Source organism: Felis catus, assembly GCF_018350175.1.
Source record: "Felis catus isolate Fca126 chromosome A2 unlocalized genomic scaffold, F.catus_Fca126_mat1.0 chrA2_random_Un_scaffold_64, whole genome shotgun sequence".
Classification (NCBI taxonomy): Eukaryota; Metazoa; Chordata; class Mammalia; order Carnivora; family Felidae; genus Felis; species Felis catus.
Genome location: NW_025408501.1, coordinates 23,974 through 51,866, shown reverse-complemented (window position 1 = coordinate 51,866; position 27,893 = coordinate 23,974). Strand labels below are relative to the sequence as shown.

Below are 27,893 nucleotides of genomic sequence, written 5' to 3'. Positions count from 1 at the left end.
GAAACAAGAAAAATCCCAAAACCACAATCTAACAGCACACCTAAAGGAAATAGAAGCAGAGCAGCAAAGACACCCCAAACCCAGCAGAAGAAGAGAAATAATAAAGATCAGACCAGAAATAAACAATATAGAATCTAAAACAACTGTAGAGCAGATCAATGAAACCAAGAGTTGTTTTTTTGAAAAAATAAAAAAAAATTGATAAACCTCTAGCCATGCTTCTCAAAAAGAAAAGGGAGATGACCCAAATAGATGAAATCATGAATGAAAGTGGAATTGTTACAACCAATCCCTCAGAAGTACAAGCAATTATCAGGGAATGCTATGAAAAATTATATGCCAACAAGCTGGGCAACCTGGAAGAAATGGACAAATTCCTAAACACCCACACACTTCCAAAACTCAAACAGGAGGAAACAGAAAGCTTGAACAGACCCATACCAGTGAAGAAATTGAATCGGTTATCAAAAATCTCCCAACAAATAAGAGTCCAGGACCAGATGGCTTCCCAGGGGAATTCTACCAGACATTTAAAGCAGAGATAATACCTATCCTTCTCAAGCCATTCCAAAAAATAGAAAGGGAAGGAAAACTTCCAGGCTCATTCTATGAAGCCAGTATTACTTTGATTCCTAAACCAGACAGAGACCAAGGAAAAAAAGAGAACTACAGGCCAACATCCCTGATGAATATGGACGCAAAAATTCTCAATAAGATACTAGCAAATCGAATTCAACAGCATATAAAAAGAATTATTCACCATGATCAAGTGGGATTCATTCCTGGGATGCAGGGCTGGTTCAACATTCACAAATCAATGTGATACGTCACATTAATAAAAGAAAAGATAAGAACCATATGATCCTGTCAATCGATGCAGAAAAAGCATTTGACAAAATTCAGCATCCTTTCTTAATAAAAACCCTTGAGCAAGTCGGGATAGAAGGAACATACTTACACATCATAAAAGCCATTTATGAAAAGCCCACACCTAATAGCATCCTCAATGGGGAAAAACTGAGAGCTTTCCCCTTGAGATCAGGAACACGACAGGGATGCCCACTCTCACCGCTGTTGTTTAACATAGTGTTGGAAGTGCTGGCATCAGCAATCAGACAACAAAAGGAAATCAAAGCATCAAGATTGGCAAAGATGAAGTCAAGCTTTCACTTATTGCAGATGACATGATACTATACATGGAAAATCCGGTAGACTCCACCAAAAGTCTGCTAGAACTGATACATGAATTCAGCAAGGTTGCAGGATACAAAACCAATGTACAGAAATCAGTTGCATTCTTATACACCAATAATGAAGCAACAGAAAGACAAATAAAGAAACTGATCCCATGCACAATTGCACCAAGAAGCATAAAATACCTAGGAATAAATCTAACCAAAGATGTACAAGATCTGTATGCTGAAAACTATAGAAAGCTTATGAAGGAAATTGAAGAAGATATAAAGCAATGGGAAAACATTCAGTGCTCATGGGTTGGAAGAATAAATATTGTTAAAATGTCAATACTACCCAAAGCTATCTACACATTCAATGCAATCCCAATCAAACTTGCACCAGCATTCTTCTCGAAGTTAGAACAAGCAATCCTAAAATTCATATGGAACCACAAAAGGCCCCAAATAGCCAAAGTAATTTTGAAGCAGAAGACCAAAGCAGGAGGCATCACAATCCCAGACTTTAGCCTCTACTACAAAGCTGTCATCATCAAGACAGCATGGTATTGGCACAAAAACAGACACATAGACCAATGGAATAGAATAGAAACCCCAGAACTAGACCCACAAACGGATGGCCAACTCATCTTTGACAAAGCAGGAAGGAATATCCAATGGAAAAAAGACAGTCTCTTTAACAAATGGTGCTGGGAGAACTGGACAGCAACATGCAGAAGATTGAAACTAGACCACTTTCTCACACCATTCACAAAAATAAACTCAAAATGGATGAAGGACCTGAATGTGAGACAGGAAACCATCCAAACCCTAGAGGAGAAAGCAGGAAAAGACCTCTCTGACCTCAGTCGTAGCAATTTCTTACTTGACACTTTCCCAAAGGCAAGGGAATTAAAAGCAAAAATGAACTATCGGGACCTCATCAAGATCAAAAGCTTCTGCACTGCAAAGGAAACAATCAACCAAACTAAAAGGCAACCAACGGAATGGGAAAAGATATTTGCAAATGACATATCGGACAAAGGGCTAGTATCCAAAATCTATAAAGAGCTCACCAAGCTCCACACCCAAAAAACAAATAATCCAGTGAAGAAACGGGCAGGAAACATGAATAGACACTTCTAAAGAAGACATCCAGATGGCCCACAGGCACATGAGAAGATGCTCAATGTCGCTCCTCATCAAGGAAATACAAATCAAAACCACACTCAGATATCACCTCATGCCAGTCAGAGTGGCCAAAATGAACAAATCAGGAGATTATAGATGCTGGCGAGGATGTGGAGAAACAGGAACACTCTTGTACTGTTGGTGGGAATGCAAACTGGTGCAGCCACTCTGGAAAACAGTGTGGAGGTTCCTCAAAAAATTAAAAATAGACCTACCCTATGACCCAGCAATAGCACTGCTAGGAATTTACCCAAGGGATACAGGAGTGCTGATGCCTAGTGGCACTTGTACCCCAGTGTTTATGGCAGCACTTTCAACAAGAGCCAAATTATGGAAAGAGCCTAAATGTCCATCAACTGATGAATGGATAAAGAAATTGTGGTTTATATACACAATGGAGTACTACATGGCAATGAGAAAGAATGAAATATGGCCTTTTGTAGCAACATGGATGGAACTGGAGAGTGCGATGCTAAGTGAAATAATGCATACAGCGAAAGACAGATATCATGTTTTCACTCTTATATGGATCCTGAGAAACTTAACAGAAACCCATGGGGGAGGAAAAGGAAAAAAAAAAGAGGTTATAGAGGGAGGGAGCCAAAGCATAAGAGACTCTTAAAAACTGAGAACAAACTGAGGGTTGATGGAGGTTGGAGCAAGGGGAGGGTGGGTGATGGGTATTGAGGAGGGCACCTGTTGGGATGAGCACTGGGTGTTGTTGGAAACCAATTTGACAATGAATTGCATATTTAAAAAATAATAAATAAAATAAATAAAAACATTAAAAAATTCTACATTTATGAATTTAATGTGCAATCTCCTAATTTTCCATATAGGATGTACATTTTTCTTTCAACTACATGTGGGATTTTCTCAGGACTAAAACATCTAATGTATGCATATACACAAAATATCAAATGAAGAAATCCACTCTAACGAAATGAAATCATACTGGTGAACATAGGTTACATTTTTTATGGCAGTACTCAAGGTGGGGTGATATTTTCAACTGGGGGGGGGGAGTTAACAGACACGTACACCACAAATCTTGAAGTTACAGCAACTTGCCTGCGCATCAGAAGGTCTGTCTTCTTTCTTACAGGGACAGAAAGGAGCCTTGAAAGTATGTGTGGTGAATGTAAAACTCAGGCAGGTCTGTGAATCTCTGACTGAGAAAATGAGAAAGAAAGGGGAAAAAAAAGTGGAAATGTATCGAACAGGGTATCTAAGCATCAATTTTCATAAAGAAAAAATACCATCAGGCTTTTTCTTCTAAAATTGATTCAGGATGTTTGTTTGGTACAGTCTTACCCATACTGAGAAGTGGCCTTGGTATGTTCTTTGACCATGAGCAGTCTGGGAGGGACGCCGTGAATCTGCTTTTAGTAAAACTGCAATCAATTTAAAAGTATTTCAGATGTTCACGAGTTCATGAGAAATCAGAAAACATGCCAAATCTCAACTGAAAAGGGGATAAGGTAACGAGGATGTTTTTAAGATATTATTGATGAGATTCCTTCCAAAGAAGAGAAGAGAGGATAACTGTAACAAATTCTGTTGCAGGAATACTATTGAACATTCAAGAAACGGGCGGTTCCCGACACAACATACCTGTCAGGTTTCCAGTCGTTTCCAACGACTACAACATTGTTGGGAAAAAATCCCCACTGAAAGTTCATAAAAGCATGTGCGATGTGGAGGGCACATTGTGTTTTCATCTCTCGCTCTGGTTCCGGCAGGACTCGGAGAGTGGGTCTCAGCTCCTTCTTCTAGAAGGTCCTGAGAGTCAACATTTGGCGGCTTCACTTCCCAACTGAATGCGCCTCCTGTTCCTCCGAATTTGGGTCAGGCTTTCTCCCCCGAAAGAGGCCTGACCTGGAACAAACCAACCCCAGCCTCTCTGACATGGCGTCACGGGATCCCATGAATCCACGGATCCTCCAGGGAAATACCGGCAGGGGAAATGAGGAACAAACCACGGAACAGCCCAGAAAAAGCGAGGGACTGTGCCGCCAACCGACCACCCGCGCTTCCGGGGAAGCCGCCCAGGCCCTGCCTCCCCCGCCTCGGGACTCAGCCCCACCACCTAGGAGACGCCAAGGGGCTGCGAAGCCTCCAGGGTCTCCCCCAGGCCCGGGGACGGAACCTGCTGGAAACGCAGCTCTGGCTCTTTGCCCACACTCAGAGGCACTGGGTCCTCAGAAGCAAGGAAGCCTTCCCAGCCCCGAGGCGCCCTGGATCAGAAAAGCCTGGTTAGTGGGCGCCTTCTCAGGCCATCACTGCCCACGCAGAGGCCCGGCCCCTCCCTGGGCGTGGTGCGTGCGCGCCCTCTGCCGGCCGCCATGGGAATTCCGCAATGCTCAAGGCCATGGCTGCTCAGCTGGAAGTACTGAGAGTGCAGCTGGTCCAGTGAAGCCTGTTCTCCTGATCGGGAAGGGTCTTACCGAAGGGCTTGCTTGGGACACGAAGAAACCTTTTCCTTCTCCTTTTTACTGAGTGAAGAATGAAACCGAATTTATTGACGTAATGATATCATGTGTAATGCTTTAAGCAGCATTCACAGAAATAGACACCTGCTGACCTACAGATTATGGTGTTTAGCACCATAATACTTGGGTTAAATAAAAAAGTTGACACCTCTGAGAAAGAGATACAGGCTTCCAGCTATGGAATGAATAACTCATTGGGATCCAAGGTACAGCCCATAGAATAGCGTCAATCCTGTAAGAAAGCGTTGCATGCTTTCGCAATATAGCTACCCTTAGGTACCTGGAGAGCGTAATGTATACACACGGAATCACCATGATATATGCCTGAAACTGATACAACATGGTGAGTCTCCTATATTTCAATTAAAAATGACAAAATTTTTAATTTCTCCTTCACCATCAAAAATTATTTCTAATTGAGAACATATGAAATTCCATTTATACCACATTCTCTAACGTCAACATCTTGATGTTGAGAGCTTATTTTTCTTGTCAGTAATGTCTTTGAGGACACAAATGGGACAAGGTCAGAATGTGCATCTAGAGGGAGCTACACATCTGGTATAAATTTCCTGCCTCTATATGGGTAATTTCAATGAAAAGTGCTTTAGGGACGAAGATGGATGAAATCATTTCCATCAGACTCATAGGTAGATAATTGTGCCTTCAAATAATAATTGCCATCTCTTCATATCAGAGGAAGGCTGGGTGAAGATATAGGTTTCTCTTTTGATCTAAGAGAAGGCTGTGGTGTTTTAAACTGCTCACCTACCATCCAGAATCCAGAGATTAGCAGCCCTCGGCCTTCTGCTCTGTGCAGCCCTGTCCAGGAAACGGCACCACATCTCCTGTGTCCCCCTCTCCCCTGTCATGTTTTAGCTCAGGCCCTGATCACAGTGGATGAGAATCCTGTTTAGAGAAGCTGCTCATGCTGACCTTTACTGGAGCACGGCTGTTCCCAGCCACCGCAGGGAAGCATGTGGACAGCCAGATTTTGAGCCCTTGGTGGCCCAGCCATGACCCCAACGTGGATGGAAGGCTGGTTGCCTCCATAACCTGGGAGGAAGGAGGGCCAAGCAGGAGTCAGGGGCTCTGGGGCAGAACGCATGGGCTTTGAGGACCCGGAAAGAGTCACATGCTTACACCCAACTCCTCCTTGGTGGTGCGGAAGGAATGGGTATCATGTCATTGACTTCTGCCCTGCCTGGCCCTCAAAAAGGAAACAGTAGGGGGTGGGGCGACTTGGTAGCTCAGTCACTTAAGTGTCCCACTTTGGCTCAGGTCATGATCTCAGGATTTGTGAGTTTGAGCCCCACGTCGGGCTCTGTGCTGACAGCTCAGAGCCTGGAGCCTGCTTTGGATTCTGTGTCTCCCTCTCTCTCTGCCCCTCTCTCAATTGTGCTCTGTCTCTCTCTCACTCAAAAATAAACATTGCATCAAAATAAAAGATAAAAACAGAAAACACTGAGAGGAATATGGGCCATTATAAGACTCACACCCACAACTGCTACCATGAGTCTACCTCAGCTCCCACCTGGATTGGTGCTACCGTGAGGTAGCTGGTACGTGGGGAAATCCACAACGTGTGGATTCATGCAGGGTTTCCTCACTGTTCTACCCGAGACACTGCTGACCCCTCATCCATGTCTTGCAATCACGAATCAGCCATGTCCTGGGGGCTGATAGCTGCCCTGCTGATCACCACACACCACGGTGAGTAGGAAGTGCCACGTGCTTGCGAGGATCTATTGACGAGTGAACACAACTGTCACCAGATCTGGAGGAAGCTTGTGGCCACCACCCCAGAAGGAACCAGCGGGACATGTGCAGTCAATACAATTCAAACAGTCACTTATCTTCTGCCCCTATTACTGTAGATTCTCCCTGTTTGTGACCGTGTGTACAGGGGTCACACTGTGTACATCAACACAGAATGACCGTAGGTCCTCCTGGAAGCAGATAATGACAGAGATACAGAACTGTGATGGGTTTATTAAGGGAAACGAGGAAAAACAAAATAGAGGGGACAGGAATGGTCAGGGAAAGAATTCAGTCAAATATGCATACCAGACAACTTTTCTAAATATATCACATCACCACAGCCTATTGGTCATAGTTCAGGGTCCACGAAGTTCGCATTCTCCTGTAAGGCAACGAGATTTTGGGTTATTGCAATGGGATCTTGTGTTCTCCTCTATGTATTTTGTCTTCAACAATATATCTGTGGCCTTGGATGAACACTTAATTGTGTGGCTGCATCTGTGTGTGTACCTCTAAGGGATTAGGACTGTCTTCAAATCTTAGATATAGATCCCTGAATGTACACAGTATCACAGTTATCTTTTTCTTTTTCATAAAGTAGGACCTGAATTTTAAAAGAAAAAACACAGGGGTCTTTGCCGTAGTTTTTGAAACAGGGATTGCCAACCTCTCAGCCTCAGGCATTACACTCTTAGTTTCATGAAATTGAATGAACATCTGTTGAGGACCTTCTGTGTGGAGATACATTCATTTCCACCCTGAGAAGGGTGAGTGTCCACTCCTCCCATACATTTTACAAATTCCTTAAGTGCTTCTCACCTCTTCATCGTACTGACCTCAGAAACCAACATTGTCCCTGTTTCTCAGATTACAAACCTGAGGCTCTGAGATGACCGCCTAGAGCTGACACAGCAGGAACACAGGCAAAACCTCAGGAGATTGCGAGGGAACTTTCGGAGACGCAAACCTGCAGGCAGGGTGGTGACCAGAGTTCAGCAGGGGCGGCTCCTCCTCACCCCTGACTTCCCCACCAAGAGTCTGACTCAGGCTGAAGGCCAAGGAAGCGGCACAGCTGATCTACAACCTGCCTTCACATTTAGTCTCACTGAGACACGCTAACTTAGGCAGACAAGCATTTCCTAAGTTTAATTTCCTAAATCTTCCAGAACATTCTTCAAACATGTCCAGACCCTTCAGAAGACCAAGGGAAACAACAAACTTTATTTAGATTATGAACTAGGTGCACTGTGGTAACGTTGACATTTCAGAGATGATGACTGCATTCTACATTGTGGTTGAACCCGTGCAGCAGTCCTTTGCAGACTTCACACTGTCCTCATGCTCCCTTCCCAGTGTGTGGGCCCTGCCAGAAATGGCCTCCAAGTCCATCCTACTGACCCCAACGCCCTCCCCTCTGCACCTCCTCAAACTCTGCTTGCTGTGCTCAACTTCCCTTCTATTCCTGCGTGATTCAAGTTTCCCCCAGTTTTGCACTGGATCCTTCACTGGTACTTCCACTATGGTGACCACAAGGTCTGTGTCATATAATGCATGTGCCCCCTTTCAGACGGGACACCTGAGGCACCTACACTTAGGGGTGCATCTCATCCTTCACGGAGCTCAAAGCATTGTGTCTTTCAGACAGGCACCAGTACTCCTGATACATCTGCCTTTGTGTAAAACTCCTCTTTCTTGTAGACAAGAGAAACCTACAGCTGACCTCATTACAGGGAAATGACACAGCCCATTGTACACTATGTCCTGAGAAACTTGAGATATGTGACACTGTCCTCAGGCAGGCTTGCAGTTGAATTGCCAAGCCCTCACAAGCATCCCTACATCATTCCCACCAAGTCTTTCACCAAGAAGACGAATACGCTTTATCAGTCCCTCATCCAGTTCAGGTCATCTTACCAAATTTAGTACGTGGAGGAGCTGGGGGAGGAGGCGGAGGTGGCCCATCGCCCGTGACTGGTGGTGAAGGGTGGTCCATGGGGGACAGCCTGCAAGGCGATCCTGGGGAAGGACCAGGCCCTCTTGCATTCATAATGGCCTGCAGAACAGAAAAGAAAGCTATGTTCATAGGACAGAGCAAAGCACCAACACCAGCAAAAAGTGGCAACCCAAAGAAGCAGTGCTCATCTCCTGCCAGCTTGCCCACCACCAGGTTCCAAGAGGGCAGCATCAGCGCCAAAATCTCTACCCATACTTTGAGTTCCACTTATAGCTTTGGGGGAGGGGAACGGATGCTATGGGGACAAACCAGTGTTCCCACATGTGTGCAAATGTAGAACAGCAAGCTCTTATCCGAGAGGATTTATGGAATGAGTACCAAATTAATAAAATAGCATATTCCTGATAGGAAGGCATTTAAGTCCAGAATCGCCTTCCACCCCGCATCCGCCTCCACCACAGAGGCTGCTTATTTGTATGTGAAGAACTACAGATTGAGAAGGAATGACAATCCCAGGCTCCACACATGGAATCATAGCCCTCGTGGCTCAAAGCTCTGCCTCTAAGCCCCCGCCTGTGCCCGATCTGCTTCTCTCCCGACAATGAGGTCTTCTCCTCTCTGCAAGTGCTATCCATGGGCACAGAGACATGTTGGGGGATGGGGATCCTGAGGTCATGCAGAGAACCTCGAAAAGCATGTTCTTAGAGAAACATGTTACCTATACATGTTAGGTAGGCTGAGCTAATTTATTTTCATTCAGTGGTACTTCTCAGTTAACTACAGTACAACTCGCAGGGTACTTTTGTTCTCTGAAAAAATAAGCTGAAATTCTAACTAACAGAATTAACACAAATACACTTTCGTTTTTGCTGTACATCTCCATGTTTCACCTGTAACAGTGACACAGGACACAAGAGAACGTGCTCATGTGAACACAAAGGACACAGTGGAGAATTACAATGCAGGTAATTACGGATTGTCTCTCTTCACCACCCATGTAGCCATGCGTGTGTTCTAGGACAAATATGTCACCTCTTGGAGTTCAGAATATGTATACCCAGGGCACAACTGAAGAGATTCCAGACAGCACATTTACAAAAAAAAAAAAAAAAGAAAAGAAAAAAAAAAAGAAAAAAAGGCTGAATGTTGATGGGTATTAAATTTACTTTGTCTAAGACCACTCTAAATGACACATACAAAAATATAAGTTGGAGTGAAGGCAGTTTGCATTTTCAAAACATAAGGATAACTGCCGATTTTCTGAACACATTAATCCCCTAGAAAGAAACAGAACAGGAAGAAACAGCAAGAGCAATGATTCCACACTGAGGAGGTCCAGAAAAAATAAGTCATGCCAAAAGACTTCCAGGTGGAGTGTGGTCTCTTCCTCCCTGGGTTATTTCCAGGTATATACCAGAAAAGCCCTTGGGTGCTCAGCCCTAGGCACGATTGGTTCTAAACCTTCCACAAGGAGGTGACAGGCAGAAAGTAGAGAACCCCATAGACACTTGGGTTAAGGCTGTGCATTTGGAAAATGAGAAAAACAAGCAGACATATCATACAACACACAAAACAGACACAAAGCCGGGAGAGAGCGCTGAACAGAAAAAGGAGGGTTTTGCCAAAGAGTTACAACTGAAAATGTCCACAGCATTTACCTTGTCCTCCGTGATCCTTTTGGTAGAGTCAGTGTTGTTGTTACTCACAGGAGCAACATGTGGATCTGAAAAAGGCCCTAGAAGGGATGGAGGTTTATTCTGCTTTGAGTAGATTGTGCAGAGATTAAAAAAAAAAAAAACCAAAAACACAAAAACAAACAAAACAACCCCAAAAAACAAAAACCACTCTCCTCATTCCTCAAGCAACTTAAACTCTTTGGCCCAGTCAGATCCCAAATCACATGCACAGGGTATCCCACATGCTTCAGGTGATCCCAAGGTAAAGGGAGAGCCATTCTTTAAACTCTGATGAAGACCCATAAAAGCCCTGGTTCAGGTGTTTTCATAACTCCTCAAACAACTGTGGATGACTGGGGCTCAACTGGATGGATATACGTTAGGCTGCGCCTCATGCCTCCCACCGCCCAGCACATGGACTGTGTATGGCACACATCTGCTGAAGCGCTATGCCTGCTTTTCTGCATACAGCCCCATTCCATCTCCACAAGAGACACCTGTACCAACACAAGGTGGGGGAAATGACACAAGGATGATAAGTCAATCGTGAGACACTCAAGGAATGTGGTGATGATGGCAGGCATTTTCCTTGCGTTGCAATGGTCTGTGGTACCACCTCTGCACCTTGTACAAGACTCAACTACGGGGCGCCTGGATGGCTCAGTCGGTTAAGCGTCCGACTCCGGCTCAGGTCATGATCTCACAGTGCGTGAGTTCCAGCCCCACGTCGGGCTCTGTGTTGACAGCTCAGAGCCTGGAAGCTGCTTCAGATTCTGTGTCTCCCTCTCTCTGACCCTCCCCCATTCATGCTCAGTCTCTGTCTGTCTCAAAAATAAATAAACATTAACAAATTTCTTAAAAAAGATTCAACAACAACAAAAATTAGATGAAGGTTCTTAGCAAGCCAACTCATACTGCCCAGATCATCTTACCAAGTGGTGCAGGTGGAGGGTTTCGGGATGGTCCCGAACCTGGCACAGGAGGTGGATGTGCACAGGAGATCATACGGTGGCCTCTAGGGTAGGGTGTGCAGAATCTTCCAGTTGATGGAGGAGGTCGCCACGGATCCACACTGCCCTGCAGAACAGAAGTGACAGCTATGTGCAGATGCCACACAAGAGAACCAATCCCCAAAGCAGCTGAAACCCATAGAAGTACGGGTCAGCACCTGCCCCCTTCTCTGCCACCAGGATCCGAGAGAGTAGCATCAGTACCTGAAAACTCTGTCCCTGCCACTGGGTACCACCTACAGCTTAGGCAACTAAACGCAGGCGGTTAAACTACTGTCACCACATGTCCCTGCCCAGGTCTGAGAATTTAGAACAAAATGATGCCATCTTACAGGATTAAATAAGTAATTCCAAACTAATGAAGCAGCATATTCCAGACAGGCGGACATCCATGTCCAGGATCACTTTGCATCCCTCCACTACAGGGACGGCAAAAGCTCTGTTTTTGGCTTATTCCGAACACAGAAAAATGGACTGCAAATACACAGCTCATTCTTGCACATGAAATCACAGCTACTCTTGGGGACAAGTTCTGCCTGCCGGCCCCACTCTTGGCCCCCTCTGCTTCCCTCGCTGAGAAAGAGGTCTTCCTACTTTCTGCAAGTGCTGTCAAAGGCCAAGAAACCACTCGGGAGTTGGGGATGCCTGGAGTCTTGTAGGGGACCTGAGGAAATGTTTGCTGTGCGGAACATATTACACATCAATGAGTACTAGGCCCCCAAGTGTTCACCTGAATTCATAAGGAATTCTGGTTTTGTGTACACTACAAGACACAGAGTAACACATCGTATGGGAAAAAAGAGGCAGACATTCAGGAAACAGAATTAATGCAAATGTGTTTTGACTTTGGTATACACTTCCAGGGATGTGTCATGAGCGATGGTATCAGCTCTAACCCTGACTGGAGACACAAGAGAACCTGCTTATATGAATAAAACTGAAGGACCTTGTGTTCAGAATACTTTTACCTAAGATACTGCTTGAAAGGCTTCCAAACACTTCATTTACCCATGAAGACGTGAAGGTGGTGAGTTATGACAATGACGTTGTCAAAAACCATCATAAATTGTACAAGGCACACAATATAAAGATGGAGGGAAGTCTTTTCACGTTTACAATGAACAGACAGTCTTCACACATGAATAGTGAGACCAGAAAGAGGAAAATAACAACAACACTGATCCCACAGAGAGGTAGTGTGTTAGGAGTCAACAAGCTTAGAGACTTTGCTATAGAGTACAGTGTATCTTCCTGTTGTTGTTATTTTGAACACAAGGGAAAAGCCATAAAGGTGGTCAACTTCTAAGTTCCTTTGGCTACTAAACTGACCAGAAAAAAGATGACAGGCTGAAAAGAAAGCAGCCTGTAGACTCTTGGGTGAAGGCTGTGCATTTGGAAAATATAAACAGGCAGACATATCACACAACACACAAAACAGGGATAAGGCCGCAGAGCATGCTGTTCCACAAATGAGGGTTTCCTGACAGACTTACAACTGAAAATGTCCACAGCATTTACCTTGTCCTTCTCGGCATTGTTGGTAGACTGCTTGTAGTTGTGACTCATGGGAGTGACACCAGCTTCGGCTGAAGGCTCTAAAAGGGATAGAGGTTTACTCTGATTTTAGTAGACTGTGCAGAATTCACACAAACACCACATTTTGTGTCGTGTTAAACTCTTGCCCACACTCAGGACCAGGAGGAGAGGCAGAGAGTAACCCACAAGCCTCAGTTGACCCCAGTGATAAGGGGGAGATCTATCCCATCATATCTTAATGAAGAAACCATAGGGTCCTGGCTCATGTTCTTCATAATTAGTCAAATAACTTTCAACAGGGCAGCTCAAAGAGAAATCAGGAAATCGTCACCAAAACAGCCATTTCTCAATACACATGAGGGGTAATAACTCAGCATCTCATTTCAGATAAAAATTAAAACGAGAGCGTCAGTTGGTGGATAACATCAAAAAACCCTCCACAGAAGAGCATGGGTGTGTTTCTTCTGACTCCAGGCAAATTGTTCAGTCTTTCAGCTTATCTATAAGCTGCCTTCCACGTGGGAGCCGGTATTATGTAACTATTTCTGAATGGAACTGAACTTGACTGATATTATATTAAGGAGTAAAGGAAAACTATGGATGTTTAGCAGTGAAGCCGCAGAGGTGCACTGATAACATCAGAGGGCGAAGCCATTTGGAGCTTGGATTCAGGAATGTAGGTCTACAGTTCACAACAATAAAAATAAAGGAACATTAAAAATAGTCAATAAATGACCTTCTCCTCAAATAAACTAAAGTCTTCACATTGAGTCCGGGTGGGAAGAAGGATGAGGCCCCTGTCCTATCATCCTTTCCAGGCTCTTCAGACAGGGGGATGCTAGAGGAGGTGGGAGGGTCACAGTCAGAGGAGGGGCATGAGCTCCAACAGTCCCAGGGACAAGTGCCTCACTGCTTGCAGTACCAGAGGAGAACACCCTTCTGTCACCCCTTCAGACCACCTGCTGTCCTTAGTGTTTGTGGTTCTCTCCAGGACACACGATGATCACCCACAGGAAAAGGCTCTGCCACAGAAATTAGGCTGCTGCACATCACCACCTGCTCCTTACCTCTCCTCGGAGCGTTCTGCATCTCTGGACTTCCAGGCATTGGTCTCCACCTCCTGTATGCCTCAACCAGCCTCTCTCCTTCCATCCCAACCAGTCTTGGATACAGAAAAAGAATGGACTTCCATAAGAGTTGCAATGCCACGTCCTCTGACTAGACACTAAACGGCACCGCTGTCATCCCTCAAAACACCCATAAAAACTCATGTCACGCTCCCACACCTGTATTTCAAGCGGGCGATCTGCCGGCTCTGTCCCGCCATTTTCATCTCCCAGATCTGAGTCTTGATCTAGGGGAGAAAAACACATCCACCTTCAGTCGTGCCAGACTGTGCACCAAAGAGAGAGGAGGAAAAAGGAAAACACTTACCGAGTTTTCCGCAGCATTACGCTCATAAACTGCGACCTGAAAAAGCAACAATGAAAAGTCCATGTTTGGGAATTCCAAGGGCCACTACACTCAACCACATGAGGTACTAAGGGTTCAATATGTCAGGCAGAACTCACGTTACCTGGTGTGTGAAGGTGAGTTCTGCCTTCTGCAGCTGTTCTCGTGTTTGTTCAATTTCCTGTCTGTGAGATACAATTGTTTTCGTCAAATAAGGCCTAATATTAGGTAGGATTATAAATAATCTGCTCATGTTCCCGTCATCCTCATATCTTTCCCCAATACAATTTATCCTTTCACATGAGACACTTTTCACACAATTATAAATGTACAGAACCAAAGCTATTGTTCCATCTCCTTACTCATTATTCCATGCCCGTAGGGTTCAGAGGTCATAGAATTCTTTTCCATTTGCAATCTTGCCCTAATTCATCATGTGACAAGTGACTTTCATCATAAAGCCAACATAAAGTTCTATTCTCCTTTAACTTGTGTACTCACCAGGTTTCCTAGGGTTGCAAAGACCAGGACCATCAGATGGTACTACCTTGTTGATGGATAGGATTTCATCCTATGACACACTGCTTTCCTCTAGATTATGACAACTGACACCACCCCTCAGGAACGTTGGCATGGATGAAGTTTCTACATGGGCAGGTCAATGCTGGAGACCCAGAAATGTTTAGTAGCTTAATTGTTTTATTCTTTCTAATACTAATCTTTTCCTATCTGTTAATTCTCTACGGATACGTCCTCTGAATTTGTGTTTGTATTACTATATTCATGGAGTCTACCCATTGTACAAAGGTTAGAACTAAGAAACGAACAGGGGTTTCATGAGCCGCTGCTAATTAGTATCTGAACTCACTTGCACTTGTCTATGTCCCTTGTAGCTATTTTCAGATTTTCCTCTGCAGTTGCCATCTGATTCTTCATTGCCACTAGTTCACAGTTTGTCATATCCAGATTCCTACGATGGGAAAGATACATACATAGTCCAGTAGCCAAGGTCCAGAAATTCTGCCTTTTTCCTTCTCAGCTCTCTTAAAGCCTAGATTCACATATCCCTATCCCCTCCCCCAACGATGCACAGACTGACAACACAGTCAGAGAAATGAAGACCCCATTTAATGGTAGAGAACATTCAACCTCCGTCTGCTGCCAAGTGGCCTACAATCAGAGCCGCCTTTCTAGTTCTCTGCTTCTACTCCTTCATCGTCAAGTCATCAAATAACATTGCACCTTGTGCCTTCCCAGAGTTGGTCTTTTGTTTGAGATGGAGAAGGCCTATTTCAGGTCAGTGTGAAAACCTGTGCCTGACCAACTGTACCCATTAGGATGAGGCAGGGGATCATCATTGCCTTACACCTCCATGGGGCAGTGCACTGAATCTCAGTCCAGAAGTTGTACCCTGACACAGACACTGAGCATGAAAGACAGCCTTCCAGGATATGGCTTCACCAGCATTGCAAATCACTCCCATACACCACTAAGGTTCAGGAGTGCAACCCCTGCCCACTCTTTCAAAGATCCTGGTGGAGGGAAAGGCCAATCTTAGAGTGGCAATATATGCTGAAGTAGAACATGGTGTGAACTGTCCCACAGTCAGGCTGTTGTCTTCAGGAAACAGATTTCAGATGGAAAACTATCAACTTCATGGACTCAGTCTAATTTAACAAGACTCAGTTCATTGACAGTGAAGGCAGCAAAGGGAAATGCTTAGAAAGGCTGGTTTGCTGTGTTGCCCTCAGACTATTTTGTCCATGGTGTTGCTTTAAAGGGTTTCAACTTGGCACCGGATGTACTCAAGAATCACATGCAAAACTGAAAGACTGTTAGTAGTGGACACAAAAGCACTAGACAGAGAAAGGTACATGCATTTCCTTCTGGCCTCTCAGGGAGTCCTTCAGCAAATGTTTTCTGGGGGGGCTGTAATATAGAGGCTCTGTTGTAAGGGGGTGAAGATAGAAAGGTGGTCAGGGTGCTCTACCTGCTCCCACAAAGAGCTTACAAATTAACAAAAACAACATGCCAGTGAGACAGAGCAGGCTCCACCCCGGGTGTGGAAAGGACTAACAGAAGCTGAGTCTCCAGGGAAGACAAGGAAGCATTTCCTTTTCAATGTGAATGAGGGGCTCTAAAGGCCCTCCTCCTGAGAACAAAAGGAAATACTGGACCAAAGAAGAAACATGCACCTGGTGCACCAAATTTCTAATGAACCCATGAAGACACATTTCATACGAGTCTCCCTTGCAGACTGGATGAAGAGATGCAGTACTGATGCCATCCCAACCCACAGTCTAGAAAGAAACTCCCATGGTTTCTGCAGCAAGATAAGTCAATGTGTTCCCTAAATATGTTTGACCCAAGTCTGGTGCTGAACAAAGATCACCTAATTCCCGGCTGATAAGACAATGGGATGGGATTGAAACCTATAGGCCAATGTAAATGGATCCAGAGGGGATCCTGTTATCAGTGTGCTTAATGCCAGTATCTTCCCTCTTCTACCCCAAGTACATGACACAAGAATGTGTGACAAGCACTAAGGACAGAAAGGAAAATGCAGGTTATAGGAAGCAAGGTAGGAAGGGCAGGCACAATTCTCCTGAATGCATTTGGCAAAAATACTCTGGATCCAATTCTAGAAGAAATATATTTATCTATAGCGGCCACCACATTCATTCATACAACAGTACTCGGGACCATTATCACATGAACGTCTTACTTTGCTGTAGCCATTTTTCTTTCTTCATAGAATTCATCAAGGACGTCTCCTCTCTCCTTCAGGCTTTTGGCTGTTTCTTCCCTGATTGCTTTAGTAGAACTCAAAGCATTACGAATGTCTTCCACGTCCTTTATCCTTGCTGTAAAAAAAATGGTTATTTTGTGCATGTGCATATGACCTGAGACTTGGTTTTGGGGTGACAGGAAAAGGGCAACTAGTGTGAAGGCAAGAAGGCATTCTTTCCCTTCCCAATGCAAAGTCATTGCCACCATATGGGGATTTCTCCCCAACAGACAACATACCTTCCAGTGCACGTTTATTGGACCTCCAGGCTCTCAGTTCCTCCAACTGACCGTTTGCATCTTCTGACTTTAGGACACATATGAGAAAATACATTCAAGAAATAATGATCGCACAACAATGTGAGTGCAACAGGACTGTGCATGGCAACAAAGAAAGATCCTGGGGCATAAATACAACAAGGAGAAGGCAAAGAACATGGAAAATAGTTCCAGTCAAAGGGCTCACAAATGGCTTTCTTAGGAGAATATTCCTCTATGCACACTGAACGTTGTTGAGCATTAAGAGAAGAAGGCAGTATACAATTTGCTATTGCCCTTCATCTCTCAACTATCTTGGGGGATTTTCTCCCTATCTTGGAGGGCAGGTCTGAATGATGTGGTAATGACCTAGTTGTGAAAATAAAAGATACTTCCTAGTCCTTGAAATAGCAAACTCCTCATGGTGGTCCTAGTGAAATGCCAGCTGTGCAGATGGAGGTTTGTCTCCCAGAGGCCCACTCTCTACTATGGTAAACAGCAAGCGAATATGCTATGCTCACCTCACCCAATGAACAAAAAGCCTCCAAAGTCAAATTACAGTAAAAGCAGCCAACTCTTAGCACTCCCCGATTCTTGACATTCCTCTCTCTCTCTCTCTTTCTGATTGCAAGGTAGCATGTGCACTTTGAAGGGTGTCATTTAAAATTTTATTGAAGTGCTCAACTTTTCTGATGTTCTCCTTCAACAGAACATGTTGAATGAGTCATAACAATTCCTTAATTTTACTTGTGTTTTTAGAACGCAATCCAGGCAAAGAAAGGATTCTGACTTTCAACTTAAGAGCTTCAGCAGAGTGAATGTTACTTTCTCTCTTAGCTTCTTGAAGATGTATCTTTAATTCATTGATGTATATACAAAACAAATGAAAAAGGAATCAGAATTCAAAAATAGCATCGTGATAGATAAGCCTATGTCTGATGTGTGACTCCTTTCACAAATAAAAAGGTAGTTTTTTATTACATTTGTGAAGCTTGTCTTGAATTGGAAGTATATATAGAACACATGAAATAGGTCAGTAGGATGAACTACAAGAGGTAAAACTAATCAAAATGAAGTCACAAGAAATATTTGAAAGGGCAATGCTACCTTCTGTTCCCACATGGATATTGCTTCAGCCAGCTCTGTGTTTTCTTTCTCCAACGTGTTGCTCTTTGCAGTTTTTTGCTGTACATTAACTAAAAGGAGATAAAACAATTTTTAAGGTTGTTACCAAACCAGTGACATCAAATAATCCCACTGTATTAGCAGCACAGACACATGATCTGACACATGGGTGTAACTAACTTTTTAGCTTTCTCATTGTGCCTGAAGAAAGCAAGTTTCAGCAGCATTTTAAACCCAAGAAACCTCATTTCACTGAAATTCCTATACATGTAAGCTCTAGAACACTGACTCCTCTAACAGACACAAAGTGCAAACTCCTCTTACACTGGCCCAATGTGAGAGCTCTCATGCCCCGAGATCACTCTTCTCATCACCACCACCGCTGCATTTACAGTGATAAACACCAACCAGTCTTTGAGGGCCTGTTAAGTGTCAGGTAGCCACCTTGCCTCTCAACAGACAGCACCACAGAATCACCACAGTCCATGGGGTCCGTGCAGAATAGATTGTCCCCCATTTGCATCAAGTTCACTTTTCCCCTGGCATGAATGGCTCCCTCCACCTCAGACTCAAAACCTTGGTTTAACCCTCTCCTGCGACACACACCCTGCCTGGCAATACCTGGCTTCTTCTCTAAGCTTAGGCTTCTTGACAGACTCAAAGAGGGTTTTCTCATCTTCACATTTCACCAAAAGCCAGGTCATGGCAAAGTACTCACTCCACACCTCTGGCTCATATCATCACTTCTGTCCTAATCATTTCTATGCAAAATTACACTCATTCTGTTCTCCTTCCTCCTGTGCTGTTTTCCTCCCCTGGTCTCTTGTCTTAAGAGAGGCAAATCCCTCCACATTGTCCCTTAGCCTCTATCAGGGAAGAGAAAGATTTTCAAGAGTTAACAAGTCAATTAGACATCAGAAGTCACCATATTTATCCCTAGTTAAAAACTTAAAACCCACACCAAACACGAGTAATGAAAAAAAATTACAAAGACTACTCAAACCTAAAATCTTACCTGGATATACTGGAGGCTCTGTCTGAGAGAGGAAGAAACAAAATTAAGTTTGAGGTCAAAACATAGTAAGAGTAAAAACTTATTCTTCCTGATAAAATACTGAAATGTCATCCAATGAAATTACAATGATCATTTTGGTCAGCATAATGAATGCATAACATTAATATAATAAAAAAGTAGAATTTCATATTTAGTTCATGATTCTTTATAAACCATGTCTGATAAAAGCATAAAGATTCAGAGCTTATTTTGACCAAAAGGTAGATTTACATTATATTAAATAAATATCAAAATATTCAATTCTGTCAGTGCATAAGGCGGACAGTTTTACAAATACATAAATAAAATATTTGTCTGATTTTTTTTCTCTTGTAGTCAAACCCAATATCCACAATGAAGTCCAGAACCCAGGATCATTTGAAATGCCAAAAAAAGAAAAAAAGAAAGGGAGAGAGGAAGAAAGAGACAGACAGAGAGAGACATAGAGAAAGAGAGAGAGATGGAGGGGGACGAGAGGGAGGGCGAGAAGGAAAGGGAAGGGATGGGAAGGAGGAAGGAAGCGGCAAGGAAAGAAAAGGAAAACCTTTGTATGAAGACACGCTTCTTTCATTCTCTAGAAAGCTTTCTGAAATGTTACACAGGGTTGGCTGCTTTCCGAATCAATAAACAATTACAACATGTCAGGTGCTATGATTTTCCTAGATCACTAAAAACAGAGGGTCTTCCAAAAACACATCATCAGATGAGAAAGAGAGTGGAACATGGCTAGGGCAAAAGCACAGGCACCAACAGAAATGATGGCTAACATTTCAAAAACAAAGCAAAAAGGGCTCCCGTTGAGAAGGTATAAGAAAAGCAAGAGGAACTTAATTCTTGTAAAGGCACTGGTCTAAGGCAAGGGTTAACAGTTTCCATACTGGAGACTTCTGGAAAAGTGAACCAAAGAGAGAACAGGTATTAGGGAGTAATGGTTGTCTGGGCAAAAGTAGACATAACAATTTAAAGCCTGACTGCACTAGGATTTCTATTTTCTAGGAGCACTAAAAGCACGTCAACCATGGAAAAAGACATCCTGTGATTGTCTTGTGTCCACTGAAAAGTAACAACCCTAAGATAATGACTGTGGGACTGAAGGATGCTTCCCCACTCCCAGCCCCTCACCCTTTGGAAAAGTGCCTTTATAAGCCTGGCACACCACCCTTTGGGGGAGCGATATTCCTCTTTCTCGGTGGCTCCGCTGTATACAACCTATCTCTAATAAACGCCACCTGCTTTGTTTCCCTTTCGATCAGTGTTCATTAGTAAGACACTGAGACTGGAGAACCTGGTCTGGGTGGTCCAGTAACACCCAGACCCAAGTCATCCCCTGATGAATTAGAGCTCAATAAAATCTAGGCAAGACTCTACTTTAACAAAAGGGAAAGACACATTTTCTTGATCTGTAGGACGTATATCCCTATTTGAAAGTTTTGAATGATGATGTGATGCTGAAGCAGGCCGCAACATCTTGCCAGGATATTGGAATATCATCATGGTATCAAAAAGTGAGTCATGAAAATGTTGTTATAGGAAAGTGTATCTACGGAGGGCAAACAGGAAACCATGGATAGTCCTTTAATGTCACATGTTTCCTTTCCTAAGCAGGGGAAATGGAAAGAGAGATGGCCTTACAAGTACTTAATATGCATATTTTCTTTTTGAAGGGAAAGATTTCTAAATTGGCAGGAAAAGAGGAAAAACAGCCACTTATAAATAAACTCATGCTCTTCTGTTCTTGCTTAGAAGACCTGCCCTCCAGAGAAACTATTTCTCCAAAGCCTAATGGGGTTTTTCTGAAGACAAGCAATACAGATGAAGGGAAATACTCAACTACAGTGCTCTTCCTCCTTCCTGTCTCATAGGGGAGTAAACTCAGCCTAAAACCTAGGTAAAGACAAAACTTTACACTAAAAGCCTTCACCTCAGTTTTTTGAGACACGGACGTGACCCCAAGCTTCCCAAAAAACTTAACAAGGTACCCTAAAAGGAAAAACCACATATTTTGAACACAGAATGCAAGCATTAGAATCACACTTCCTATGGCAGAGATGGTGGGATAATCAGGCTGGGAATGTAAAACCGCTCTGATTAATAGGATAATGACTCTAATGGAAGAAGTAGTCAGTATGCAAGAAGAGGTGGTGAATGTGAGCACAGAAACGATAACTCTAGGATCCAAAAGGACTTCTAGAAATCCAAAACATCATAACAGAAATAAGGAATGCCTTTGTTGGATTTATTAACACACACAACACAGCTGAGGAAAGACTCAACAAGCAGAAGGAAATGTCAGCTAGAAACACCCAAAACAGAAACGCACACAAAAAAATTAAAAATACAACAGAGAAAATCCAAGACCAGTGTGACAATGACAAAAGGTGTAACATACACAAAATGGGAATACCTACTTATACGTTTGAAGTGAAAATGACTGAGAATTTTCCAAAATTAATGATAGTCATAAACCACAGATTCAGGAAACTCAAAGAATTTCAAGCAGGATAAATACCCCCCTCCAAAAAAACCAAACCAAACCAAAAACAAAACAAAACAAAACAAAACAAAACAAAACAAAACAAAACAAAAAACACAAGACTATCCCTAGACATATACTATTCAATCAAGGGAAAATTGAAAACAAAGAATTTTGAAAGAAGCTAAGGGGTAGTGTTGGGGGCTGGAGTTGCAGGGAGATGGAAGAAATAACACCTTACCCAAGAGGAACCAGGACAAAAAATACTCAGAATTCAGAAACGATGCAATCAAGAAGAATGAAATGTTTATACTGTTAAAAGAAAAGAACCCATCCACCTAGAATTCTGTGAACAATTAAATTGTTCTTCAAAACATGTACAAAATAAGGGAAATTATTGGAGATACTGAGGTCAATAATAAAGGCTTAATTCTCCAAGAAAACATAATCCTTAATGTACATGCATTAACAACAGAGTGCCAAAATACATGAGGCAAAAACTGATACAACTGATAGGAGAAGTAGACATATACATTATTAGAGCTGAAAGAATTCAACACCCTCTATCAGTCATTGACAGATTGAGCATAAAGATATTCAAATATAAGAACACAGTTGGACTGAAGTGCATCACCAATCACCTAGATCCATGACCATCTGTAGAACACTTTCTACAATAGAAAAATACACATTCTTCTCAAGCTCATATAGAACATTCACTGACACAGACCATATTCAGGGTCATAAAATACACCTTCACTTGAAGTCAACAAAATCATAGAAAATACGTTCTCAGAACACATATGTAAGCTAGACATCAATAATAGAAAGACAACTGAAAAGCTACAAAATATATGAGAGATATTCTAATAGAAGATAGAGAATAGAGATAGACTAGAGAAATTCTAAAAGAAGAGGGTCAAGGAGACATTTCACAGAATTGTAAAAATATGTCCATCTAAATGATAATGAATGTTGGAATTACTACAATTTGTGGGATGCAATGAATGCCGTGCTTAAAGGGAAATTTGAAGTACTGAGTGCATACAAATGGTCTAGTAAAAAATTTGTGCTTACCAAAAAACTTCTGCTTACTTATGCTTAAAAGCCTATCTGTAAGGTATTTTAGTATACTCACTGCAAGGACAACTCTCCAGAGGTAAATAAGACATGCACAAATTGCAACGGTGGCAGTAATAACGGCAAGCTTCCACAGAGTTCCGAAGACACGAGAGCCAAGACGGAAATGGTCAGCCAAAATATGGACAAGCTGAAATAATATTTGAGATAATGAGGAATAGCAAAGACATTTATAATATCTGTCACCAAGAATCATTTTTATAAACCTTCAACCAGCCTCCAGGAGGTTATAAGCACACCTCTCCAATGCCTCCTCCTGAAGGAGAGGGAGGACAGAAGGCTTACCAAGGAGCAGGGGCAAACCTGTAGGAGTGATGATTGTGTTTACGATCTTACTGTGGTGATGGCTTCATTGTTCCTTACCCTTTTAGTAGACAAGAAGTAAATGACTTCTGTTGTACATTCATGAAGTACCTGGATAAAATCCTTTGGAACATTTCCAAAAATACCCCAAAATTTACGGAAGGATGGGAGAAAGTAACAATGAAAATGTACTAGAGATTCAAATGAGACTGTTATAGAGACCGATGTTTACAGATATGGATATAACTGAGAGATGTGCAGCTGCTCTTATAATAATATGGGATTATTCCAGCAAAAATAAATTCTACATTATTGTTGAGTTTCTAAAAACACTGAGGTTTTCTTTTTTCTAATGTTGATTTATTTTTGAAAGTAGAGAGAGCGGGGGAGGAACGAGAGAGAGGGAGACAGAGAATCCAAAGCAGGCTCCACGCTGTTAGCACACAGCCTGATGCTGGGCTCAAACTCACAAACCTGAGCCAAAATCAAGAGTCAGATGCTTAACTGACTGAACCACCCAGGCTCCCCATAAGGTTTTACGTTCAAGGTTTACTTTGAATCTGAATCACAGCCCAAATTGTCAGATTTCTGAATTAAATAAAGATTTGCATAATCAGGTGATCTTGTCTATTTTGATGAAATCTATGAGGTTTTAAGTTACTTGAACACACATCTCCAAATAGCCAATACAACCAATTCAAGTTCCTATTTCATAGTGTTGCACCTAAATCAATCAATTTTGTGCCAATAAACCTCTCTAGAAAGTAGCCTCCAAAATGTGTACCATTTGTATCTTCAGCTCTCAGAACTGAGGTCACTAAATTGCGTCCTGGTGGGAAATGCACACTGTCTTTGAGTGGCCAGTGTCTGCAAGAGACCAGGGGCCGTCAGCACAGTGATCATGGGGATCAAAAGACAGAGGCCATCTTGACATGAATGGTAAACATCCTAAGTCCTGGGCACTCTTGATACCTCTGCCAGCTATCTGTATGCTGATTTGATTAGTTACCGTTAACTAGATTAGATCCAAGGGAGCCAGTAACACTTGGTTCCCACAGACAATGGTCATGACCAGGTGGAGGTAGGAAATGCAAGACAAGTTAGTTTGTGCACGAATTCAGAAATGAGGGAGGGAGAGAGAGCTGAACTGATCTATGAGATGCAGCCTAGGTAGAAGGGGGAAATTGCAATAAACAGAACCAAGAAATTTCCTCCTTCGTAGACTCAAAAGAGACAGAATAGATTCTGTTGTGCCTGGAGGTATTCATGTGAGAGGATTCTGCCTCAATTTAGGTTGTTCCTGACTTGGGACGTTGCAGATCCCTCTCTGAGAATCTGGTGCATGCCAATCTCAAGAAAGCTACTTTTCTCTATGGGTGTCCCCTGTGTCTCTGTCTCAGGCTCTGGGGAGTACAGGTTTTGCTTTTTAATGATAGAACGAAACATTCACACTGGCAACCAGGTATTTCTTTATAGTTGGACAATCCTAAGGACATTCAAGACCCTTTTTGCTTTGGGTAAATCAACACTCTGCACATAGTTGGCTAAAGAAAGGACAAGAATGCATTCACTTCCTGATCACATCACTCCTAGTGATTTTCTTATTATAAATGTCCAAGCAGGCTGAGGCCACTTCACGTACGCTGAGCTTGTCAGCTACCTGGTTGGACACAGAGTCCTTGGGGGCAGCCTCTAAGACCAGAGGGAGAGGGCTGATGCACAAGTTCCCAAAAGCGAACAAACCAGGAAGCACAGAGCACAAACCACATTTCACTTTCCAACACCAACACTTCGGACACCACGGTTCCCAGGGCTACCAAACTTCACAAACGTGAACAACGTGCTGATAGGAAAACTAACTACGTATAAGAGGGACTCTAAACTTACAAAGCTTGAAGAAGAATCTTGACAGGCCTTCCAGGAGTCATCTAATAGTATAAAATACTATTAATACTATTAAATGGCTCTTATTCAATCGAGTTTCTGACATTTTTAAAAATGATTTTAAGGAAGTATAATTCAAACATCATACGAGCCCCTTATTTAAGACAAAGATCTCAGTGGCTTTTAGTATCTTCCCATGTCCTTCTTTCTTGACATTATGAAGCTCAGGTTTCCATCCTGTCAACACTACTCTTTTTGGACCAAGTGGCCCAGACAGGATCCACAACTTCATGTGGACAGGTGTGGCCAGAACCCCTACATGCTGGTCGAGAAACCTTGCCCTGACTTAATGGGTTTTGCCAAAGAACTGAGTTCTCATCAAGGACTCCATGAAAAAGCTGGTTTTTTAACCACAGTCTGAAAAAGATAAATAAATACAAAAGGAAGAAGTCACTGATGTCGGATGTGTACTCACATTTGTCTTGGGGTAACCGGGATACCCGAGTAAGAGGATATAGAAAAATAGCTTCCGAACCGTCATATTCTGGTCCTTTCAGGGGGCGCCTGGGCACCAGAGAGGAGGTGCAGATGGGGGTGAGGAGGTGGTGGGGGTGGGAGGGGAAGGGACGGGGTGGGAAAGGGGGTGAGGTGGGGGGGCGGGGTTTAAATAGGGATGGGATTGGGGAGGGGGGTGTGGCAGGAGAAGAAGGGGGTCAGGGAGAGTACCCGGATCAGATCAAGTACAAGAAGGGAGGGAGGAGGGTTCAGACAAGTTAGTAGCTCAGCAGGTCAGTAAATCACTAGATGAGCAGGCCACAGTAGCCAGTTAAGTAGACTGTCAGTAACAGGTGGAGCAGACGAAGATCTCTCTTCCTCCAAGTCTTCACCTGTTTGAGCATTGCCATAGCAATTCAGACGCTTTATGCTCTCTCTCCACCAATCAGCTGCCTTCAACCCTGATAGCTCACAAAGGACGCCCCGCGTGACCATGGCCTTTCAAAAGCCCCTTCCATTATGTACATATCTGGGGGCATGTGTGTCCGTATGGGAGTGTCTATGTATGTCTGGGTTTTGTACGTGTATATATTAGTTATGTGTGTGAATTTGCTGCCCCTTGGGTCTTACCGTGTGTGGTGTGTGTCTGGTGTGTGTGTGTGTGTGTGTGTGTGTGTGTGTGTGTGTGTGTGTGTTCTCCTCGGGGTGTCACTGGCCGTGTCTGCAGTGTGGGTCTGTGTGTGAATCTGTTCATAAGCCCCATACCTGTGTTCCCAGGTGAGGCTGGGTGTGATTCTGTGCTTGTGGTGTCTGTTTATTTCTTAGTGAGTATGGGTGTCTGTGAACCTCAGAAATGAGCTGCCACAAAGGGGACTCCCCAGGGGCGCCTGGGTGGCGCAGTCGGTTAAGCGCCCGACTTCAGCCAGGTCACGATCTCGCGGTCCGAGAGTTTCAGCCCCCCGTCGGGCTCTGAGCTGATGATGGCTCAGAGCCTGGAGCCTGTTTCAGATTCTGTGTCTCCCTCTCTCTCTGCCCCTCCCCCGTTCATGCTCTGTCTCTCTCTGTCCCAAAAATAAAATAAACGTTGAAAAAAAAAATTCAAAGGGACTCCCCAAAGGTGACCCCCAGCAATGGGTGAATAGGAGACAATCTATCTCTTCATTAGATTCTGTTGGGAAACTGTATATCTACATGCAAAAGAATGAAAGTGAACCCTTCCCTTACATGATACACAAAAATCTACTTAAAATGGCTTAAAGACTTAAATGTAACACCTGAAACCATCATACGTCTAGGAAAAATCAAAGAGGAAAGCTCCTTGACTATGCTCTAGGCAATGAGATTTTGGGATTGGCACCAAAAGCATACGAAGTCAAAGTAAAACTAAACAATTGGGCCCACATCAAACTAAAAAGCACAGGGAAGGAAAGGGAAGGAAACCATCAACAAAATGGAAAAGCAACCTACAGAATCGGAGAATACATGTGCAGACCATCTCCAAGAAAGAGTTAATATACAAAACAAATAAGGAGTTCACATGAATAGTTAACCTTAAAAATAAAACTACCAGTTATGTTACCAGGAAAAGAAAATGGCTTCTTTAGGAATAGCAGAGAACTGCCCCTTGGGAGAAGGAAGCTATAGCAAGTCTGGAGAACAAAGGAGAGGAACACTTTTGTAGAGGAAAGGAAGAAATCGGGAGGGCTATGATATAGTAAAAGTCCATTGGAGTAAACTGGGAGATCCAAGTATAGTGGCTTTTCACTGCTTAAGTTGTGACCGTCACCAGCTGGGCCATCATGAGGGAAGAAGAAAGACCTTTCTTCCTCTTGCTGAGGTAGTATAGCAGTAGCTGAAGTAGTGTCAGCTTACAAGATATGTCTCCTTCCAGTGGGTCTGCAGGAAATGACACGTGGTAGAGCCTGTGAGCTTCCCCCTTCTGGCCCCCTGACTCCATTTTCTTTAAGGTTTTATTTTCTTTCCAGTTCATTAGCATACAGTGTTGCATTCGTTTCAGGTATACAATAGAGTAATTCAACACTTCCATTTTAAATAAAGTTTCCTCTTACAATTTTCCCAAAGTCAACAGCAAAGAAACCATATAACAGGGTGAAAAAGTGGGCAAGGACC

The 27,893-nt window shown here is 43.2% G+C and overlaps 1 protein-coding gene and 1 long non-coding RNA gene across 7 annotated transcripts; both read right to left on the bottom strand.

The window, feature by feature from the left end:
• Window positions 1-3,434: 3,434 nt before the first annotated feature.
• LOC123383573 lies at window positions 3,435-4,120 on the bottom strand. Of its 2 annotated transcripts, XR_006593416.1 has the most exons (3): window positions 3,978-4,120; window positions 3,678-3,757; window positions 3,435-3,535 (listed from the first exon to the last, which is right to left on the bottom strand). It is a non-coding gene; the product is annotated as an uncharacterized LOC123383573 (long non-coding RNA). The 2 variants fall into 2 exon arrangements; XR_006593415.1 differs by lacking the exon at window positions 3,978-4,120 and having other exon boundaries at window positions 3,678-3,931.
• Window positions 4,121-6,196: 2,076 nt separating this feature from the next.
• On the bottom strand, window positions 6,197-26,176 carry LOC111559439 (transport and Golgi organization protein 1 homolog). Of its 5 annotated transcripts, XM_045051477.1 has the most exons (19): window positions 25,744-26,176; window positions 23,080-23,211; window positions 19,430-19,451; window positions 18,397-18,485; window positions 18,080-18,142; window positions 17,272-17,338; window positions 16,970-17,108; window positions 15,113-15,214; window positions 14,369-14,429; window positions 14,227-14,262; window positions 14,079-14,146; window positions 13,860-13,954; window positions 12,775-12,851; window positions 11,179-11,323; window positions 10,229-10,305; window positions 8,531-8,669; window positions 7,493-7,583; window positions 6,923-6,998; window positions 6,197-6,804 (listed from the first exon to the last, which is right to left on the bottom strand). In XM_045051477.1, exons 1-18 carry the CDS (start codon window positions 25,807-25,809, stop codon window positions 6,959-6,961), a joined length of 1,509 nt encoding a protein of 502 aa, XP_044907412.1. In that variant the 5' UTR covers window positions 25,810-26,176; the 3' UTR covers window positions 6,197-6,804; window positions 6,923-6,958. The 5 variants fall into 5 exon arrangements, with proteins under 5 accessions (XP_044907412.1, XP_044907411.1, XP_044907413.1 ...); XM_045051476.1 differs by lacking the exon at window positions 6,197-6,804 and having other exon boundaries at window positions 6,828-6,998; XM_045051478.1 differs by lacking the exons at window positions 6,197-6,804; window positions 18,080-18,142 and having other exon boundaries at window positions 6,828-6,998; window positions 25,744-26,175.
• Window positions 26,177-27,893: the final 1,717 nt, after the last annotated feature.